Source organism: Antechinus flavipes, chromosome 5, assembly GCF_016432865.1.
Source record: "Antechinus flavipes isolate AdamAnt ecotype Samford, QLD, Australia chromosome 5, AdamAnt_v2, whole genome shotgun sequence".
Taxonomy (NCBI): Eukaryota; Metazoa; Chordata; class Mammalia; order Dasyuromorphia; family Dasyuridae; genus Antechinus; species Antechinus flavipes.
In genome coordinates, this window is record NC_067402.1 from 277,402,077 (window position 1) to 277,424,666 (window position 22,590).

Here is a 22,590-nt window from a genome sequence, read left to right on the forward strand (position 1 = left end):
ACTCAGGACCAACCAAGTAAAAAAGCTGTCCCTGAGGGTGGAAACTGCTTTGTTTGTCTTTTTGAAGACAAACACAGTGTCCTTAAGATTCACACCAAAAATAACTAGAAGGTTAATGGCCTGGTGGCTGGAAGGCTTTTCTCTGCCGCACAGAAAACAAAGCAGGACTCCCAGATATGCCCGTCTCTTCCCCTGGCCCCACTGCAGCCATCACAAAGAGAAGAACATCATAGATAGAAGGCCAGAGAAGGCTCTGCCATCCACATACTTCCCAAGTTCAAAAGTTACTCTGCAAGCATTTATTAATCACTTACTGACTTCTGGGATGGAGTCAAGATGGTGGGGTAAAGCCAGCAAGCTGCTGGAGCTCTCCCAGTTTCCCTTGAAAATCACATGAAACCAAGGTTCTGATAACTTAATTATTCAATTGAGTATAGAAATTTATCTAATCATATAAAGAAGTAGGAGGAGAAAGAGGAAAGAAAAGGGAGGGGAAAGATAGAAGGGAGGGCAGAAACACTAGAGGAAAAGATAAGAGAAGGGGGAAGGGATGATAAAAGATAAGGTAATGGGTGGGATGGGTTGAAAAAACACTATTTAGGGAAGGGAGAGGGGTGATAGGAGATAATGTAGTGGGTAGGGTGGGCAAAAAATGGTACTACTGAGAGATGGGAGGGAGGAAGGGGGCAAAAATAAATACTACTAAGGAAGGTGGAAAGAGAATAAAAATATATACAGAAGAGAAAATAGTTTGGAGGGAAATAAAGAGTAGGTGATCATAACTGTGAATGTGAATGGGATGAACTCTCCCATAAAATAGAAGCAAATAAAGTAGATTAAAAAAACCAGAATCCCACAATGTGGAGAGAGGGAGGGAGAAAGGGAAGGAGGGAGGAAAAGAAAGAGGAAGGGAAGGAGAGAGTTAGCTATTTGCCCAATTCCACAGTTCCAGTTAGGTCCCCAGTGGGGCTGCTAGATGGACTGCAATCTGAGAATGGTGATTTGAGAATGAATAAAAGAAATCTGAGAAGAGGAGGAAGAAAGATGGAAATTCTGAAAACCAAAAAAGTTTTATACTCAGAAAATGCTAGGAGAGATGACTGAACCTATGTTTTGAGAACATTAAGAGAAGAGACGCTACCACAAGCCAGCAGGGATTCAGTTAGAACGAACTATGCTACACTAACCACATTCCCTGTTTTATGGAGTTATCACAACTTAAATGGACTAGAAAGAAAAAAATCAATACATTTCTTAAGTACCTACTGAGTGCCAGACACTGTGCTGCTCAGCAATGGGGCACACTAAAGCAAAAATAAAACAGTTCAGAACCTCAAAAAGCTATAGGGTAGAGATTTCCACCCAACGTTTAACAAAATCTCCCCTAACATGCTCAAAGACAAATGTGGGCTGACAATAGACAGCATTAGATTCCTAAATGGCTGAAGAATTTATCAGTGAGTCAATGTTAGCTTAGGGGGAAAAAAAATCAATAATCAATAAATAATTATTTATTAAGAACCTTTTCTGTACCAAATGCTAACTACTGAAAATAGAAAGACAAAAACAAGATTGTCTTTGCCCTCAAGAAGCTTATCTTCTAACAAGCATTTATTAAACACCTACTATGCGCCAAGTAATGCTAGTCACTGGAGATACATAGCAAAAGCAACAGTTCTTGAAGACATGTTCCTCATCTGTGCAGAGGACAAAGCTGAAGGGGAAAGAGCTCACATGCTGAATGAATCAGGATTCAAAAATATTTCAAGAGTCTGGAAGGATGGGCTGAAAGCAGGATATTGAAATATGAGAAAAATAAAATCTGTTTTGAATTTCAAAAACACTTTTTTCTTTTCAAGAAAGTACTTTTAAAAAATAAGCCACATGAGTATATGTGAAGGGAAGTTAAACAACAGTTCATGTAGAAGAAACTAAACCAAAAATTTTAAATAACTGTCAATTTTACAAGAGACCCCAGCATGATGTCGGCTAAAAAAGATCACGCAAACACGGGCAGCATTTGTAAAAATAATGTCCAGAACAAGAGAGATAATAGCCCCAAGGTCTTCTTGACTAATAGCAAAAAGAACTCTGGGAGAGGCACCCGGTATAAGGAAGAGAGAGCAGGCGTTGGAGCCCAGAAAACCTGAATTCAAGATCTGCTTCTGATACATTCAGATTTTGTGATCTTGAACAAGTCATGTAACCTCTGAGTATTCTGGACAACTCTCTAAGACTCTAAGTAGAAAGAAGGTGCCAAACTGCATCGGTAAAAGGAATGTCCTCATCTGGGAGTTTCCCAGATCAATGAAATTACAGATACAATCCCTATCTATCCTTATCCTAAAAGTACCATGCTTGCATTTCTATTGTACTACTGTAAACTTTGGAGATTTTAACCCTGCAAAAGTTGAAGAAACTCCCAGCTATGGAAACTACTCCCTCTTTCAATGCAAGATGGCCCCTTCTCTGAAGTTCCTAAGTCTTAGAGTTGCCTAATGTCTTGTCTAGGCTCAAACAGCCAGTAGGTATCGGGGACAGAATTTGAACACAGGTCTACCCAATCCCAAAGCAATTGTCTAGCTTCCATTCAGAAGTAACTCATGACATACTCATTATATGGATGGGAAATCAGAGAAGTTTGTTAGCTTGCCCATGGTCATACAACTCTCTATCTACTATTCTGTACAACATGTTTATTGGATATGGATATTTTATCCATATAATGATAAAAAAAAAAAGCTTGACCACGGTTACATGGCTGTAAGTGTCCAAGCTGAGATCAGAACCCAGGGCTTCTGTCTCCAAATCTGGAGCTCTGTCTGCCATCCCCCACTAGCCACCATTCATAGTCAGAGTGCCAAGGTATAAATCTTCCAAATCTTAAAAGACTCCACAAAATAGGGTCTGTCCACAAAAGAGAGCAAGCAGGATGATGGAAAGGCTTAAGAGGATGCCATGTGAGAAACAGTCAGAAGAATTAAGACCAGGGAGCAGAGAGAAAACCATCATAGATACCCTCGGGTTTATAAAGATTTGCCATGAGGAGAGCAAAGATGGGTTTCAAGGTCAGAATGAAGAAGCTGTAATGTCATTCCACTGTCATCGTTTGTCCTTCATTCTCCAAGAGGACCATAATACCTGGGAGGCCATGCCATAACAATCTGTCAAGGACGAGTGATTTCATCAGGGGAGACTCCTTTCGGGGATCTTAATGGCCAATCAGCCATTAATGAGAACAACCTCCAACATATTAGATAAGCCTGCAAACCATTGCCCGAGGCTCAGAAAGGTTGGCTAGAGAACACCAGTGGATAAAATTACAGGGAAGTGGGGGGGGGGGGGGGGGGGAGGGGGGAATAGGAGGAGGAGGGAAGAGAAGGGGGAATATGGGGGAGAGAACGGGGAGAGAATGGAAGGGGGAAAATGGAAGGGAGAAAAGGAGGGGAGAGAGAAGGGGGAGAGAGAAGGGGGAGAGAGAAGGGGGAGAGAGAGGGGGAGAGAGAAGGGGGAGAGAAAAGGGGGAGAGAGAAGGGGGAGAGAAAAGGGGGAGAGAAAGGGGAGAGAGAAGGGGGAGAGGGGAAAAAGGAAGGGGAGAAAGGGGGAGTAGGGAAAAGGAGAGGGGGGAAAGGGAAGGGGGAAAGGGGGAGGGGGAAAAGGAGGAGGGAAAGGGAGAGAATGGGGGGAAAAGGAGAGAATGGGGGAAAGGGAGAGAATGGGGGAAAGGGAGAGAATGGGGGGAAGGTAGTCAAAATAATGTCAGGACTAAGCTCCCTGTCACTGGAACATTCAAACAGACTGTTATATAAATGGATTCCCACAATGGATGGGAAATTGGACTAGACATTGTCTAGTAGCTAAGAGATTTCAGTCATAGCTATTTGGGATTTCCTCAGCAAAGATACCAGACTGATTTGCCATTTCCTTCTCCAATTCGTGAGGCAAACAGGGCTAAGGGACTTGCCCAGAGCCACACAGCTAGTAGATTTGTTATTAAGATGATTCTTATACTCCTAAGATTCTATATGTCTCCTCTTCACAAAACAAGCTAGATTTGATCTTCTCCTCTATGCAACTTTCTTAGAAGCCTGACTCTGCCAAAGAGGAGCTCAAAAACATTTTGATGGATGAGTTTCCACCAATCTTAGAATTCCTTTTCCAAAAGGATTAAAAAATACATTTATAAGATAGGATGCTTGTGATTTCATCAGTCAATTTCACCAAAAGACATCCCCCAGAGTGAGCCCTCACATAGCAGTAAATGAGCAAAATCCCATCTTTTGGGAAAAGAGATTCTTACCTCCGCCGGTCATTGAAGAAGTTGGGCTTCTCAGCCTGAACGATGACCACGTCAAAGAGATCCCGCCAGTCCTTCCCAACGATGTACCGCATCCCTTTGTCCCTAGAGCGTTCAAAGTCACATTAGTGCAATGTCAAAGGCATTCTGATGGATCATTTTCAAGTTTTGAAACAAACTGGACTCAGCCACCGAACAGCTGACTTACACAAAGCTGCTGGGGCTGTTGGTGATAAGGAACATCTTCTTGCCATGATTCGCCAACTTGGCCAGCACTGCACGGGTCTGCTCAGCATAGCAGATATACTTCTCTGAGAGAGATAGAGAGAGAGAGAGAGACAGACAGACAGACAGAGAGACAGACAGAGAGACAGAGAAGGGGGAGGAGGGAGAGACAGACAGATAAAAAGAGAAAGAAAAAGTTCACACAGATGTTAAATTCACCAGCATGGAATGATGGATAAGAGTATTGGACTTGAAAAATAAAAAAATAAAAAAAAAAAAAACCTTGGATTGAAATCCTACCTCAGATACTTATTAATTGTAGGACCCTAAGTAAAACATTTAATCTCATGACCTCTTAATTCATCTGGAAAATGACCAGACTGTACCCTAACACTAATACTGCCACCATCTGGAAATTACTTTCTGCTTGGTCTCCCTGCCTCAAATCTCTGCTCATTCCAAATTGCCTTTCACTCCCCATACATGCACACACACCCCCACACACACACATCCCACACCATTCAACACCACTGGTCTCCTATCACCTCCAGGATCAAACATAAAACTTCCCATCTGGCTTTTAAAGTCCTTTACAAGCTGGTCCCCTCTTACCTTTCTGTGCTCTCTTTCCCCCAAGAATACTATTGTCCGGTGACATTGGACCCTTGGCTATTCCTCAAACATGGTGCTCCATTACTCAATTGAGCATTTTCACCAGCTGGCCCTGGAGGTTTCCCCTTCCTTTTTTCTTTCTTCCAGCTTCCTTTAGGTCTCAGTTAAAATCTCACTTTCTGCAAGAATCCTTTCCCAGTCCCCTTGCCCAGAGTCACATAAGTAGTAGATTTATCATTAAGCTCCTTCTTATACACCTAAGATTCTCTAAGTCTCGTCTTCATAAAACAAGCTAGACTTTGATCCAATATAAATTCTATCATAAGCTTGATTCCGTCAGGCAAAGATGAGCAAAAACATTTTGATGGATGAATTTTCACCAGAATCAGAATCCCTTTTCCAAAGGGATCAAATGCCTCCCTTCTATCCTATATATTTCTTCTTTGTACAAAGCTATTCACAGGCTGTCTCCCTTGTGAGAATCTGAACTTCTTGCAGGTAAAGCCTATTTTTGCCTTTCTTTGAACCTCCAGGGGATAGTACATTGTAGCTGCTCAAAAATACGTATTGATTGATTGGCCTTTAAGCTCTCTTCTTACACTAAATCTGTGACCTATAACTCAAAAAGGAACCCATAATTCCTGAATATCTACTAGTCATTTTAACAAGAAGGTTTTTTAATATGTATAAGTCCCTAGCACAGGTCAAGATATTACAGGAGGGGGAAAGGAAAAGGAGCTCACACAAAAAGTATAAGACATTTCTTCTAGCTGGGTGGACAAACATGGAATGACTATAGAACAAATGAGGCAATTAAGTATGATGGGGATAGGATCTGGAGCTGAGATTTCATTGCTATGGAAAACTTGTAGGTGATGAAACTCTCTCTACCAACAGATTGGGACTTTCTCTGTTTCTTAGATACTCATAGAGTTGTCCAGAGCACTGAAAAGTTAGGGGCCTTGTCCAGGATCACACAGTCAGAGCATATCAAGAAGGAAAATTTGGATTCAAGACTCTCTGGTTCCAAAGCCAGTAAGACTTCTCTGCCACGATGCTCATGCAAACTGTAATTACAAGGAGATTAGCCTAAAAAAGACAAGGCTCACTGGGGGAGGGGGAAATGTGGTACCTGCCTTGGAAAAAGTGGAAATGACACCACCTCCCCAGTACTAGTCAAGGGCATCCATTGCATCAGACTCAGCTGAGAAAATGGGAGATATTACAGGACGTGCCCTCCCTCTCTGGGATATGAATGGGAGGATGAATTCAGACAGAGATAAGGCAACGTGGCTCTGTTCTGTGTCCATGAACATGTCCTCATGGCACCCGCCAAATCCAGAATCTTAAGTCCAAAGCTCTAGTTGCCCAAGAGATCCTGGAGACCATCTAGTCCAACCCCTCAACTTTACAGAGGGAGAACTTGAAGCTCAAAAAAGGGAAGCGAGGTACCTAGTATCACTCCAGTAATAAGGGGTAGAGCCAAAATTCAAACTGAGGTCCCATGATTCCAAACTCAGGGCTTTCCCCAAGCAGATAACCTGACAAGACACACCTCCACCCACAGATGCAGGGCAAAGAAAAAATAAGGCATCTTCACAGAGAATGTGAAATTTTGAGCTGCTAGGGTGGGTTTGGGTTTTTTTGGGGGGTAGGGAGATTGCTTAGTTTTGTTTTTTTTTTTTGGTCCTTTCTCTGCATTTCCAGCCTTCGCTGCCTGGCACATTGCAGGAACTTAATAAATACTAGTCTAGTTGACTCACCAATATCCGCTTCAATTGCTCTGTACATAATCCCTTTGATGTGGACGTCTCTGATTGAATCCTGGCAAAAGATCAATATACTTTTAATCAGAAAAAAAGATCATTGAACAGTTTTGAGACACACAGGCTTGAATCACAATCCAATTCAACAGCCCCTAAAGTAATTATTGTCTCATCTATAATTTTGGCAGCACCTAAATACTAGTTTCATTCTCAGCTTTGTTCCTTTCCTTAAAAACCTCCTCTTAGAGGGAGAGAAAAAGCTTCTACTTTGATGTACATCAGTTTCAAAGCAAAGCTTCAACTGAGGCGAGAAGATTTGCAATTGATTGATCTCCTCCCATGAGCCCTCCCAGTGCTGGACAGCAGCCAGACCAGCTTCCTGGTTACTAGAAGGGGGGAAAAAAGCAATCAATTCAAGACATCACAGGATCATATCTGAAACATGGACCCTACTAGCTCCGGGCTTAAAGGTCAGCAAGTCCAACTTGTTCTTTTTACAGAAGGAGAAACTGAGGCTTATAACTTGCCAAAGCTAGCAGTTCACAGCAGATCCAGAATTTGAATCCAGTTCATAGAATCATCAACCCAGAGGTGCAAGGGAACTCAAGAGGCCAATTAGTCTTATCTTTTCACTTTACAGATGAGAAAAATTGAGTCTCAATGAGTTTAAGTGGCTTGCCCAAGGTCACAAAGGAAGAAAATAGCAGGACTGAGATTGAAACCCATGTCCTCTAACTCTTTGTCCTATACCAAGCTCATCTTCTTTGTTTCTCTCCCTACTCTCAGTAATACATTCTCAACCCATCACTATCAGGAAGACACTCAACAAATTTGGCCCAACAGCCAAGCAACCAGCAGCTAAAGCCATACATTGGCCATCCTCCTGGTATCAAATTATGAGCAGAGCTCAAGAAAAGGGCTGAACTGTGAGAACCGAATTTAAGAGATGAATAACATATGAAGATCATTAAGAAACAATGAAAATAAAGAATTTGACAGAACTTGAGATTTATATGAGCTGGTATAGAACCAAGACAATAATTCTTCTGATGTAATGGGATCCCTTAAAAAGCTCAAGATTCTCCAACAAATGAAAGAAATCCAAATTTTCCAAGAACATGTTTTAAAATCCAAAGCCATAACATTAGTTAAAGGCTTCCATTTCCCCAGCTAAGCTGAGCCAAAGCACTAATTCTCTTCTCCAGCTCCTTCTCCTCCCCTGCTCCCATTCCCCCATCTCAGCCTCAGGCACAACCTTGACATCCTTGTAGAGATGCACAGGCTCGTAATCAAGGTTGTTCTTCAGAAAATACTCATTGACGCAAGAGAGGAGAGTCATCTCTGGTAAGGAAAAGATGTCCATGAACTGCTTCATCGTGTTTCCATGAGAGCTCTGGAGGAAAAGAGGAAATGGACTCTTTATAAGAGCAGAGAGATACAGCCCAACAAAACAGAAGGAAGGCTCTGGCTCTTCCACCTCCCATCTGTACAACTTGCCAAGTTATATACTATACAACTACACAAATATACAACAAGTCACTTAATTTCTGCCTCTTGCTTATATTATTTATCAGCTGTGTGACATCAAATAGGTCTCATTCTCTCAGGGTCACATCTTCCTCATCTGCAAAATTGGGGGATGAGGAAAGATAAGCATTTATACAGCACCTATCTTTATGTACCAGGCACTGGGCTAAGTGCTTTACAAATAATTGAAAAAATAAAGATATTCAACTAGAAATGTCTCATATGAGGCCTGCTACACTTTAAGTGCAGATTGTTTGAGATATACCTCAAAATATTTTTTAAAATAATAAAAAATATAATAAAAGATAGATAATGTCAATTGGTGATCTTCTAAATCAAAATATAATCTATAGAGGTCATGACCTCTATTTTCTATTTACCAGATTAAGATGTACCTTGGAAATATTTAACAAAATAGTTAAAACACAGATAAAATGAATTTGGATCTTTTAAGTCAATATGTGGTCCACAGGGATCCTGATTTCCGTTTCTATTTATGTTTGACACCACTGGACTAGAGGATGTCTAAGGTCCTTTAGACCTTTATGATTCTATATGTGCAACCTCAGGTAAACCTTTAGGTAATCCTAAAACAAGGACGTCTAGAGCAAGGAGGGTCTGGGAGGTTTTTTTTTTTTATTTTTATTTTATTGGACTCCCAAGTCCCCAAAGTGACATCTGATGACCTCTTCTGCTCTATATCTAATGAATATATTAATTCATCTGTTATTTGCTGTTCATTCACTTCAGTCTTGCCTGACTGTGACCCTATTTGGAGTTTTCTTGGCAGAGACACTGAAGGGATTTGCCATTTCCTTTTCCAGCTCATTTTACAGAAGAGGAAACTGAGGTGAACAAGGTGACACTATTTCTCCTGGTTGATTCTCCAAAGGCAGAAGTGACATTCCATCATTGATGTTTACCAGAAAATGTTTCTAAGATAGAAAAAAGTCAACCTTTATTCCAAATTACCTTCCCATAGAAGTCACTCATTTGTTCCAGGGGAACATGGGAGCCTTCGTACATCTCGATGACTTCCTCATCTGGGACGACAGTGAGCCCTCTGGAAGTAAAAAGGGGACTCTGTTCAGTGAGAGCACGGTTAAAGATTTCTAACCAATCGAAGAGGACTCTAAGTGCCTCTTGGATCATCCACACAGCTATACAACAAAGGATTTCTATCCCAGACTCATAACCAAGGAACATGAAATGATCTAATGTCAGTCCCTCAATTTCCCCATCTGTAATAAGAAGAGAAGGCATCATTTGCTACTTGTTTACTTCAAGGAAACTGAGGTTTTATATATTTTTAAAATGTGATTTTAAAAATGGCAGCTTGATGTGGTATCTAGGGAGCCAGCTGGGAGTCAAAAGGGCCTGGGTTGAAATCCTTCCTATAATCTATACCAACTGTGTATCCCACTACAAATTAGTTAACTTCTCACTGCTCTCCAGAAAACACTCCAGAATGAAGTTGCAGAGCAGGTACCAAGGTACAATGGACTGTAAATTTCCTTCCTGGGAGTTCCCTACATCAATGAGATCACAGGCCCCCAATAAAAGGTGGGAGGAGAAAGGAAAGGGAGAGATTCAGAGACCTCGGAGAAATATGAACAGATCAAGAGCCGGTATTCAGAGCAGAGTACTGCTCATACTGAGGTATGAGTTCAGGCCAGACACTTCCCCTCAGTGGACCTCAGTTTCCTTATCTGTCACATGAATGGGGCTGCACTGGATGGCCTCCAAGGTCCTTACCAGCCTGCTCTCTTTCTGTGGTACCATGCTAAGGCCATGCTCTCCCAAGTTGCACAAGCAGGGTAGGACCTGGGACAGCTCCTCTTCCCACACTAGAATACAAAGCCAGACCAACCAACTGGAAGGCTAAGAAAGAGACAGTGATCCTCCTCACCTAGGAGACCAGAGAGGGATGGCTCATTCAGCCTCAGCTACTCCTGTAATTCTATACCAAGTTATAGAAGGATGGCAACCAGCATCTGTGAAGGGGATTGTTGTTTTTCATCCTTCATTTTCAAAGGGGTCCAATGATATCACTAGAGTAATATCCTGATTTACATGTAAATCAATCAAAATGAGGTAGAATTACACAAAATCATAAGCCTTACTCTCTTCCAGAGCCAAGAGAGTGCAATGGGGCAAGACAAAAAGTCAACACCATTGGCGTATCCATAGTGATGAAATCCAGGCTCCCAGAGCTATCCAAATAAAAATACTACACAACAAGGAAATTGGTCTGGAGCAATACTCATAGAGAGAGGTCTTTATGGGAACAACTGCCTTGGAAGAGAGTCCATGACGCACATTAGAGATGAATGTACATTTCATCTTACCTGTACACAGTTCCCAGCTGGATATAATGAAAAGCATCAATCTTCATCAATATGGCCTTTAAAAACAGACAGAGTTTACATGGTAACTTTATTATATATTTAAAAGGCATTAGCAACTTGTACATAAGGGATTTGCAGTTTCTTGTCCAATCACCTTTTTTATTAAATTATAAAAATACTTGTTTTATTACACAAACTAAAAATAAAATAAAGATAATTCAGAATTATCTCAATGTTTACTGAAAAAAAATTGCATTTGTCTTGGATGGACAAATAATTGGATATCACTACTAATACATAACCATTATCTTTCTCAAGTAAAGAGGTAAACTATTCTGCATCTGATGGGAGGGTGGAAATAAACATTTATATAGTACCTACTATGTGCCAGGCACTGTGTTATTTCATTTGACCCTCACAATAACTCTAGGAGACATGTGCTGTTATTATACTCATTTTACAGCTGAGGCAAACTTAGGTGACTTGCCCAAGGTCACACAGCTAGTAAGTTAGTAAGCTAGTAAGAAGCTACTTAGCTTCTGATAAGATATGCATATTGATTTTACCATTAAAGATACTTGCCCTTATCTGGGTCTCCATTTTCTCATTTGTGAATGGGAGGTCTTTAAGGGCCTTTCCAGATCTACATCTAGATATAATCTTAGGAGCCTGTTCTGTGCCTCAGTTTTCCCACCTTTAAAATGACAGGGTTGGTCCCTTCCAGCTCCAGGTCATGATCCTAGGTCTTCTGTCTTTTCTTTACTTCTAATTAGTTTTGTAAACCTGAACAAGCCATTTAACATTTCTGAGCTCAAGAATGAAAAATTCATCTATAAAATTGTGTTCATTAAACCTATGTATGCCTCAGTGTCCCCATCTGTAAAATATATTCAAGGCTCTCTCAAGCTCTCCCTCTATGATTATCCTTGGGCAACCTCACAGAAGTCATTCTGTTTCTCTGAGCCTCAGGGCCTTTATTTGCAAATACAGGCCTAGAGCAAGGATTCCTTTTTTGGAAATCTGGTGAAGGCTACAAGCCCTTCTCATAATCATGTTTTCTTTTTTTTTAATTCATAATTGAAAGAAATACTCAGTTTCAATTAAGTTACTGAAAATCAATAACTTTTTTACATCCAATTTCATCGACATCCCCCCCAAATCTATCCATGGATCATTTTAAGACCTATCATAACCAGGCTGTACCAAGGGATCTCTAACATCCCCTTCAGTTCTAAATCTGTGATTCTGGGTAACTGAAGCAAATTATCTCCCTCTCTGGGCTTCTCAGGTTTGGACTAGAGAATTTAGAAGATCCTTTCTAGCTCTAAATCTCTTTTCACTGTGGTAGCCCCTTCCAGTAAGGTTATCCCAACCTCTCCATTTGTCCATGTGTTTCCATAAATTCTCCACGAGAGAAAAAAATATCACATTGGCCTTCCACTGCATGTTCATAAGCGTGTGTGTATACATATATATGTGTGTGTATGTGTCTATATATGTATGTGTGTGTATCTATATATGTATATATGTATGTGTATGTATGTGAATACACACACACACACACACACACACACACACACACGGCAAAAATCAAATGCTGCAGTAGAAACCAATATTCAAAGCTTGGCAGGTTCCAGACACTTTTGTCTATTAATAAGTAACTGAGTCCCACTCAAAAGACTGAAGATTGATGCTGTGAATAAAACTCTACTCCAAATTAATCCATTTCTTTCTTCTTTTCACATGGCCTCTTTGAAAGAAATCCTCTCCAAAGTCATTTTGGATAATTCATACTAATTACCTCAAAACACTAACAGAAAATCATTGAAGATCACTTTTACTGAGTAACAAAGGATTAAATTGCCCCATTTGCAGGGCAGACATTGAGTCATGTACAGAGTTTAATTATAAAGAAGGGAGGGAAGAATAAACTTACCCGATGCACGTCATAATGAAGACCACGAATGGCAAAATTTGGATCATATTCATAATTCCTTATCTCTGCAGGATACTAAGAAAGAAGGGGGGAAAGATTGGCTTTAAACACTGGCTATTCAGGAGGGTTAATGTCCATTCAACATACTCTAATTTTAACCTGAATTATTAATACTTTCTCCAAAATGTGGACTAGCAATAAATCAAATTCTGATTTGTGGCTTTTGCCAATTTCTGAGATGATAATGTTTACATTGAAAATTTAACAATTGGCTCTCCTAAGCTGGTTGCAGTTGCTCTAGCACCAATACTACTCATTAGATTGAAAGTCTGAGCACCTGATATTCAGGCTCTTCTACTTACTAACAGGGTGACATTGGGCATGGAACTTAACCTTGTGGATCATTTTCCCCACCCTCCCCCCCACTATAAAATGAATCATTTGGATGAAAGAATCTCTAAGGTTCCTTACAACTTAAGTCTATCAATCTCAGTTAGGCTGGTGACCTCTGAGGTCCCTTTCACTTTTACAATCAATCAGTGAGCATCATGTACCAGGAACTGTCCTAGGTACTAGAGATATAGAATTAAAAATTCAGTAATTCTTGTCCTCCAAGAGCTTAGTCTACAAGAAGCCATGTATAGCATCTGGCAAGATAAATAAACACAAAAGAAATTCAGAACAAACAGGAAGTAATTTCAATGGGGATGAGTTCACTAATTAGAAAGGGCAGGGAAAAAATCTTCAGATTTCATAGACATTAAGAGTTATTAGCATTTACTGTGTGAGGTTTGAAGTATATAAGGTGAAAGTTTGAGATTGTTGCGACTTTTACATGATGCTTTAAGATTTGCAAGGCCCTTTAAAAATATTATCTTTTGATCTTCCCAATAGGCAGGAGCTATTATCATCCCCATTATACAAGTGAGGGAATGGGCAGAGAGGCTAATCTGATTTGCTGAGGGTGACAGCTACTAAGCATCTATCTGTAACTGAATTTGAACTCAGATCTTTCTGACTGCAGATTCAGCCTTCAGTCTACTTTGACACAGGAGTCCAAATCTGATTCTGGTGATGTCTATGTGAACCTTAATCTCCTAGTGCCTCAGTTTTTCCATCTGTTAGAATGAGTGTTGAACCAGATGGCCTCTGAGGTCCCTTTCCAGATCTCCATCTACCTTTGACCTCTTTCTGAGATCCTCTGAAAAAGTGAGGCGACTGCTCAATGGCCTTTTCTAACTGAATGTAAGGTCTTATATCACCTTCTCACTTTTGTAACATGAGAAATGAAGGGGTTCAAGCCAGATGATCTTTTCTAAAACCCTTTCCAGCTTGCCACCTATGGTCCTAGGATACTATGATTCTACCTTGTGACACCAGGAGAGACATTCAACCTTGGTGGGCCCTCAGTGTCCCTCCTCCCTGCCCTCCTCTGCCCTCTCTAAAAACAGAAGGCTGGATTCTATGGCTTCTAATTATCTATGATCATCAAGGCCATACACCCCTCCCATTTGCAGCTCACAATCAACCCAGAAATCTGTCTTACTTAGCCCCCAGAATAGTTTTATTTTTCTTTTAAGCTGTTCCGTTTCCTTGTCAAACACTGAATCTGCTCCAATCTGCACAGATGCCTTAAGGCTAAATTAAAGGCCAGTATAGTTTCTGGTGCAGAAATAGCCTCTATTAAAATCTGAACCACAGGATGGGTACACGAGCCCTGCCCCCATGAGACTGGTGACAGCAATCAGCGCCCAAAGCTCCAGGAAGCTACGGGTCCCACACCTGTTTATGGAGGCTGGAGGAAACCAGCATCAGGTTTCCTCTCTGCCAGGACATCGGCAGTTGTATATTTAGCTATTAACTTTATACCTAGCTGAGCCCCAAGTCCAAACCGATCTCAGTTGTCAGAAGTGTCCTTTCTAAGTTACTCTAGGGATGGCAAAATACAAATCCCTTGGCTATAATAATGATGATGATTGTAATATAACTATTATAACAATAAACATTTATATTATTATAAATCTTCAAAATTTTAAGGTTTATAAAGCACTTTATATGTCATTATTATAAATCTTATAAATGTTAAGCACTTTACGTATTATAAATTTTAAGGTTTGCAAAGTACTTTATATATTATTATTATAAAATGCAATGTACTTTATATATCTATTATAAACTTATAAATTTTAGAGTTTGCAAAGCACTTTATACATTATTATTAAAATGCAATGTACTGTGTAAATTATTGTTATGAATTTTAACTTTATGTAAGTTGCAAAAACACTTTATTTAAGTACAAAGCTAGATTTCAAGCTACAAGGATCCTCAAAGGCCATGTGGTCGAAATCCTTCACTGTCTAGAGGAGATTGAGACAAAATGACAGGACAGCATCCCAGATCTCAAGCTTGAAGAGTTGTAGGGGTTGTCAAAGGCCATCCAGTTCAAGGTAGTTATGTCAAAGGGAGGGTTTGAATCCAGATCCTTTGAATCCCGAGTCAGTACATTGCTTCTAGATAGCAAGGGACTTGGTGTATCATTATTAAAGATGCAAAATTCAGGAAGAGATATCATATCTGCCTTACCAAGCCACATAGGGCCCTCAGCCATGCAAAAGGAGAGTCGACTCTCGATTTCATTGTAACCAACGATACTGGAGCTTATTTGGAAAGAAAGTGAGGCTGTTCCCTTCAAATAAAAGGACACAAAGTACATTATGGATTTTGGCAAATCCCCTCTAGATCTGTGTAAAATGAGGGGTCTCTGAAGTCCTCACCAGCTCTAAATCTATAATCAGCAATATAAGTATTCCCATTAATTTTTTTAGCTCACAAAACTGCCTCAATTTCCTTGTCTATAAAATGGCTGATTGGATCAGAAGGCTCCCAAGTTCTACATCTATCAATTCATTAACAAGCATTTGTCAAGTTCCAAACTGTGGCATGGTAGGTAAAAAGCCAGCCTTCAATCAGGGAGTCCAAGAAAGTGCTACCCTACATTGGAAGATGGAGTTTCCTAAGTATTTTTAGGCTAAGTATTGTCCCCATTTTACAAATAAGGAAACTGTCTCAAAGCAGTTAAGTAATTCATCTAAGGAGTCATTGATTCATTGGTCTAGAGCTACAAGAAGTAGCTCTGAGGCCTCTCATTTTACAGATGAGGAAACTGAGGTCCAGCAGGTTTAAGTGACATGCCTAAAGTTACACAAGATAATGTAAAACTCCAGATTTGAATCCAGGTCCTTGAACTCCTGGCCCATAAGCTAGCGGGACAATTAGAATCAGAACCTGACTATTAATCCAATCTTCTTTCAATTAAGCTAGTGCCTGCGTTAGAAAGCCAAGGAAATGTGAATTGGCCTGGGAAGAAGGAAGAGTAAGTGTCTTTCTCCTAGTACAAAGATAGTCATTGTTCTCACAAAGAACAAATGAAATATTTTATACAAGGAAATGCCAATTCAGCGTCAAGATAACTGAGCCAAGAAGAGTATTGCCTCATCTTCACCACCAAAGGCAGTCATTGATACGCCAAAAATGGCACAAACCACAAAGCTTGACAGCTGCATCAGATACCACAGTGGACCCTCCTCCGCCAATGAAATCAGCTTCTTCTAATTCAAGTCACCAATAACATGACAAATTAAGTCACTTTGGACTCCGGTACTTAGAACTCTAATCACCAATAAGGTGGCAATTTAAGTCACTTTGAACTCAACTACCTAGAACTCGTCACCAACATCATAGCAAATTAAGTTTCCATAAATTAAGCTATCTATAAGTCAAATCACCAACATCATGACAACTTAAGTCACCTTGAACTCAGCTACCAACATCATGGTACATATACAGTAGTACAAAATGGAGTTTTGTAATTTCATGAACAATTCTCTTTTGTGTTCTGCTGGATATAAAGAGGTGCTCATTTGTGTGTGTTTAAATTCAGAATAAAAAATAAAAATAATATGTATATATACATATGTATATGTTATACATATATATATGTGTATATGTGTGTATGAGATGAGAATTAAACTCAAGTCTTCTTAACTCCAAGTATCCATTATTTATTTTGAATTTATGTTTTATTTTATTTATCTGTATACAAGTTGTATCCCCTAAGGGAAGATTTTTCTTTTTTTCTTTTTTTTTTTTTTTTTTTTTTTTGTATTACAAGTCCTCAGACACTGAGCCTGACACATAAAAGATGTTTAAGAATGCTTTCTGAATTGGAAAAAAAAAAAAAAACATAGCTTCCAGGCATAGCTAGAGAGACTTAGATAAAGCCTATTTCGACTGAAAACTGATTTCTGAATTCTGAATCTGAAGAAAGGAAAAGAGGAAAGGCAGGGGAGGGAGGATGAGGAGAGAAGGAGGGAGAAACAGAGGGAGGAAAAGAAGAAGAAACAGAGGGGAGGGACAGAGGGGAGAGACAGAGGGGAGGGACAGAGGGGAGAGACAGAGGGGAGGGACAGAGGGGAGGGACAGGGGGAGGGACAGAGGGGAGGGACAGAGGGGAGGGACAGAGGGGAGGGAAAAAGAAAGGGAGGGAAAAAGAAAGGGAGGGAAAAAGGAGGGAGAGAGGGAGGGAGAGAGGGAAGGAGAGAGGGAAAGAGAGAGGGAGGGAGAGAGGGAGGGAAAAAGAAAGGAAGGGAAAAAGAAAGGGAGGGAAAGAGGGAAGGAAAAAGAAAGGGAGGGAAAGAGGGAGGGAGAGAAAAAGAAGGAGGGAAGAAGGGGAAAAGAAAGGGAGGGAGGGAGAGAAAGAGGGAGGGAAGGGAAATGAGAGGGAAGGAAGGAGGGAAAAGAGAGGGAAGGAAGGAGGGAAGAGAGAGGGAAGGAAGGAGGGAGGGGAAAAGAGAAGGGAGGGAGAGGAAAAGAAAAGAAGGGAGGAAAGGAAAAAGAGGAGGGAGGGAAAGGAAAGCTGCAATTTGTAGGCCCAGCTTACCCGATGCTCATTGATGAGGAGGTCCCGAGCAGCATTGAAGATGAGGGTATGGAGGTGCTTAGAATAAAAGACGAGGGTATAGTCATAATCGAAGCCATAGATTTCAATGTCTGACAGGCTCATTTCATTGTTGGAGAAAATTGCATCTGGATTCAACAAGTTGCTCATAATTGAAGGGACCAGGTCTAAAAAATAACAGAAAAGGAAAATCTTAGCTCTCATTAAGATATAAGAAGTGATGAGTCCTGAAGAGCAGTTGGGATTTCCCAATAAAGGAACAGGCAAGTGAATCATATAATAAGGTTTTTGTTTTCTCTTGTTTGAGACACAAGATGAACAGTTTTGTACTTAGGGGAAGTTTTTTTTTTTAGCTTTTTGTTTATAAAACATATGCATGAGTAATTTTTCAACCTTGACCTTGCAAGACCTTCTGTTCTAACTTTTCCCTTCCACTCCCTCCCCTAGATGGCAGGTAGACCTATACATGTTAAATATATTAAAGTATATGTTAAATACATGTATACATATTTATACAATTATCTCACTGCACAAGAAAAATCGGATCTAAAAAGAAAAAACCTAATAAGGAAAACATAAATGCAAGCAAACAATAGGAGAGGTTATTCAAATGTGTCCCCAAACCTTCTGATTAGGCTCCTTTTTCCTTATACATTTAGAATCTCCACAATGATTTTGCTCACTGGTCCTTAACAGCATAAATACTACCCATCTTAACTGCAACCCATTCATTTCTAGGAATCCTGCTTTGCCTTAAGTATGAATAACTGATTCAAATCACTCTTCAAATCAAATCAAACCACATCCATCCTCAGCTCAAAAAGCTCCCCTGGATCCTTATTACTCCCGGAATAAATTACAAAATTCTTAGCCTAACATTCAATGCCTTTCATCTTACTTTTCCAATTATATTTCACATTAGTCTCCTTCACATATTCCCAAATTGTTCCCTGAAATCCACTTCCCATCTCCCAATTCCTTAGTCAATTTCCGAAGACCTGTAATAGACTCTCTTACATTACCTTTCATGGGCATTTCTACTTCCCTCTATTCCTTAAAGGCTCAATTCAACTTCACCTCCTCCAGGAAGCCTTCTGAGCCTTCCCCCTGTCTCCCCAGCTGGCAGCTTAGAAGTGGTCTATCTGTGCATTTCATATATAGTACCATGTCTGATCCAAAGCATGACATGATAGAAAAAGTACAAGATTAGAATTAGAAGCTCTGGGTTCAAATGCTTACTTACAATAACATTTACAATGCTACTTATATCATCTTGGTAAGTGACTTAACCCTAATTGCTTCCCCCTCCAAGAAAAAAGCTAAGTGACTTGCCCAGCTAGAAAGTGTTCAGTATCAGAGGCTAGATTTGAACTCAGGTCCTCTTGACTCCAGAGCTGGTGCTCTATCCACTGCAGCATCTAGCTAACTCAAGAACATCCTTAGTGATTCCCAATGAGTACTATAGACACTAGACACTCAGATACACTCTCCAGTTTCTTCAGGGTTTTCACATAATGAGATAATAGGTATAAAGAGCTTTGAAAATCTTTTTTCTTAAAGCTTTGAAAACCTTAAAATTTAAGCTATCATTATTATTAATCCCAACTAATCTCTCACACTTAATTCAATATAGGAAATTCAATATGGGGAAGGGATCCAGAGCTGGAAGAGATCACAAAAGCTAGTTTCATTAGGTAAACAAGGTAATTGAAGTCTGGGAAGATTTTTCTTGCCCAACCTCAAATTCTATATATTGCGCAGAGGGTCAAATTCAGGGTTAGTCTAAGGAGAACTCCCTAGCAATATAGTCAAGTTATACAGTAAGAATAGTTTGATAACTCTTTGGGCATATTCCAGATTGCTCTCTAGAATGGTTGGATCAGTTCACAATTCCACCAACAATGCATCAGTGCCCCAGTATTCCCACATCCCCTCCAACATTCATCAATATCTTATCTGTCATCTTAGCCAATCTGACAGGTGTAAAGTGGTACCTCAGAGTTGTCTTAATTTGCATTTCTCTGATCAATATTGATTTAGAGCACCTTTTCATTTGACTAGAAATGGTTTCAATTTCTTCATCTGAAAATTGTCTGTTCATATCCTTTGACCATTTATCAACTGCAGAATGGCTTGAATTCTTATAAATTTCAGTCAATTCTCTATATGTTTTAGAAATGAGACCTTTATAAATTTGGTTTCAAATCTTAACCTAATCACAATTAGCTACATAACTTTAACCCAAATCTCAGTTTCCTCAAAATTACACTGAATTATCTGTAAGATTCCTCCAAGAACTAAATCATATGAAAAAGTAACAGAGAACTACCTGATTTCAAATTCAGCTTCAAACACTTTCTAGCTGTATGATCCTTGTTTTCCTTAATCCACTAGAGAAGGAATGGAAAGTCCCTCCAGTATCTTTGCCAAGAAAACTCCATCAGCACTATTGGGACCACAAGGTCACAAAGAGTTGGACATGAATGAACAACACCTAGAGATACTCGCCAATCAAGAAATGACATGTTTGTGGCTTTGAAATATTGGAAGATCTATCACAAGAGAGAAGCATTAGGCTAATTCTCTGCTGGCTGCCACTTCCAGGCATATTTCAGGTGAAAGAAAGAGCTTCTGGACTTAGAACTATAGTTCTGGGGATCAACTATCTCATCAAGTAGTGATGTCCTACTGCTAGAAGTATTCAGAATTCACACTTTTAAGTGTGCTTGAGAGACAGAGAAAATAAATCATCCCTGTCTCAGGAAACTTAAGTGGTAGCAGTGGTAGTAGTGATAGTATTCTTGTGTCCTTGTTGTTCTTCTCCTCTCCCTAGTCCTCCTCATTCTTCATCCTTTAGTTCCTTTTTGAAGGGACCCAAAGACATCTGGAGGATGACATTTTGACTTTAGCATGAATTGGATTGAAGTGAGCAGACTTGCACAAAATCCTTAACCTTCCTCTCCCCTATGAAACCATGGTCAACTTCCTTAGTGACACAAAAAGGTTACTATATTAGACAAGGGCCTGGGCAACTTCTAATTAATCAACAAGCATTTATTAAGCACCTACTATGTGCCAGGTGCAAGGAATGCAAAGATACAAGTAAAATGGCTTCTAAGCTCAAGGAGTTTATGATTCAGTGATCTATGGTCCCTAAAAAATAGTCCAAATCACTTTTTTTTTAAGAAAGGTTTTGGAAGGTATCAAAGAAACCTAAATTAAAAAAAACTTTAAAACCCACAAGGAAAAATATTTCCTCTGTTTTAGAGCTCAGAAGGTACTTGGGGCTGTCGGAGGCCAAATGAGCCTGGACTAATTATTGACAGCTTTCTACCTACTCCCCCCATTCAGGAAGAACAAGAATGAGAAGAACTAATGTAGAAAGCTGGTCCCCTATTTATAACAGAAGATAAGAGCCAAAATCAACAATTAGATTAAAAATGCAGCCCAGGTCATTTTACCCTGTTGATTGAAGCTTTGCCTACAACCTGATTCAAACATGGCCCCTGTGAGATCTCTGCAGCTGTTTACTCTTATCAGACAGGCTTGAGTACAATACTTCAACAACTGACACTATAGCAAGTCTTTTTACTCTTTTTATATCATGGATCCCTTTGGCAGTCTCAAAAAAGCTTCTTTTTAAATACACAAGTTTTGTCGTTTATTATTAGATTTCAGCTGTGTTTGACTCTTCATGATCCCATTTGGGGTTTTCTTGAGAGAGATACTGAAGTAGTGTGCCATTTCCTTCTCCAGCTCATTCTACAGATAAAGAAACTGAGGCAACCACAGTGAAGAGATTTGCCCAGGATCACACAGCTAGTAAACGTCTCAGGCTGGATTTGAACTCAGAAGATGAGACCTCCTGACACTCTGTCTACTATGCCATGTAGCTGTCTTTACAATCAAACATACACAAATATACATCATTCCCAATAAGATCAGGGATGAAACAAGGGTGCCCATTATCACCACTATAATTCAGTATTGTACTAGAAATGTTGTCTTTATCAAAAAGAAAAGAAAAAGAAATTAAAAAGTAATTAGAATATGCATTGAGGCGGTAAAATTATCATTCTTTGAAGATGATATAATGATATACTTAGAGAATCCTAGAAAGTCATCCAAAAACCTACTTGAAACAATTAATTGCTTTAGCAAAGTTACAGGATGTAAAATAAACCCACATAATCAAACACAGGATTGCAAAGGAAAATAAAGATTAATGGAAAATAAGACTGTTTTTCTCCCATTAAAGTTCATGGACCTCCTGAAATCTATCCACAAACCTATGGTGGTTTATGGACCCCAGTTTGAGAACTTTGTGGTGTAGGGGATAAAGGATAGGGTTTGAAATCAGGAAGACTTCAAGTTCAAATTCTGCCTCAGACACTGGCTCTAGGACTCTGGACATGTGATTTAGCTTCTCTCAGCCTCAGTTTCTTCATCTGTAAAATTAAATAATAATAGCACCTAGTGTACAGGGTTGTTGTGAAGATGACATACACACAATGCTTTGCAAAGCTTAAAGTGTGGAATAAATTCTAAAAAAAGATTAAGTAATCATTATTTTCCCAAAGTCCTCAGCATCAGGATCCCAAAGGATTGGATTATCGTACCAATAAGTGATGGAGATAGAGCCAGGTATTGATGTAAATGGCAACTCCAAAGGGTCTCAAAGACTCACTGAAGAGAAATATCTGAATCACATGCACAGAAATGGCAACAGAGCTTTGGGGAGAATCTCAGCCATGAAGAACGTGATGGAGCTGGTCCCAGGAAGTGAGTTGGAGGACAGCTGCGAAGAGCACAAAGTCCACCTGGTAAAAATAATCCTACCACACCAGATGGAAAATCCAGATGGAGAGCTGAGCTGAAAGCTGTGGGTTCAGCAGAGCAAGAAAATCTGCACAACCAGTGAG

General features: G+C 39.8%; 1 protein-coding gene across 2 annotated transcripts in view; it reads right to left on the minus strand.

The window, feature by feature from the left end:
• Window positions 1-22,590, minus strand: part of NT5DC3 (5'-nucleotidase domain containing 3) — a 71,048-nt gene that overhangs the window by 12,327 nt on the left and 36,131 nt on the right. Inside the window, exons 2-9 of one of the 2 annotated variants that reach the window (XM_051961245.1) lie at window positions 17,651-17,835; window positions 12,712-12,786; window positions 10,776-10,831; window positions 9,400-9,490; window positions 8,156-8,293; window positions 6,898-6,958; window positions 4,506-4,608; window positions 4,301-4,402 (exon numbers count right to left, since the gene is read on the minus strand). In XM_051961245.1, the coding sequence (XP_051817205.1) occupies window positions 4,301-4,402; window positions 4,506-4,608; window positions 6,898-6,958; window positions 8,156-8,293; window positions 9,400-9,490; window positions 10,776-10,831; window positions 12,712-12,786; window positions 17,651-17,835 (811 nt within the window). Of the gene's footprint in view, window positions 1-4,300; window positions 4,403-4,505; window positions 4,609-6,897; window positions 6,959-8,155; window positions 8,294-9,399; window positions 9,491-10,775; window positions 10,832-12,711; window positions 12,787-17,650; window positions 18,014-22,590 lie in introns of those variants that run through there. The other variant, XM_051961244.1, reaches the window with a different exon arrangement.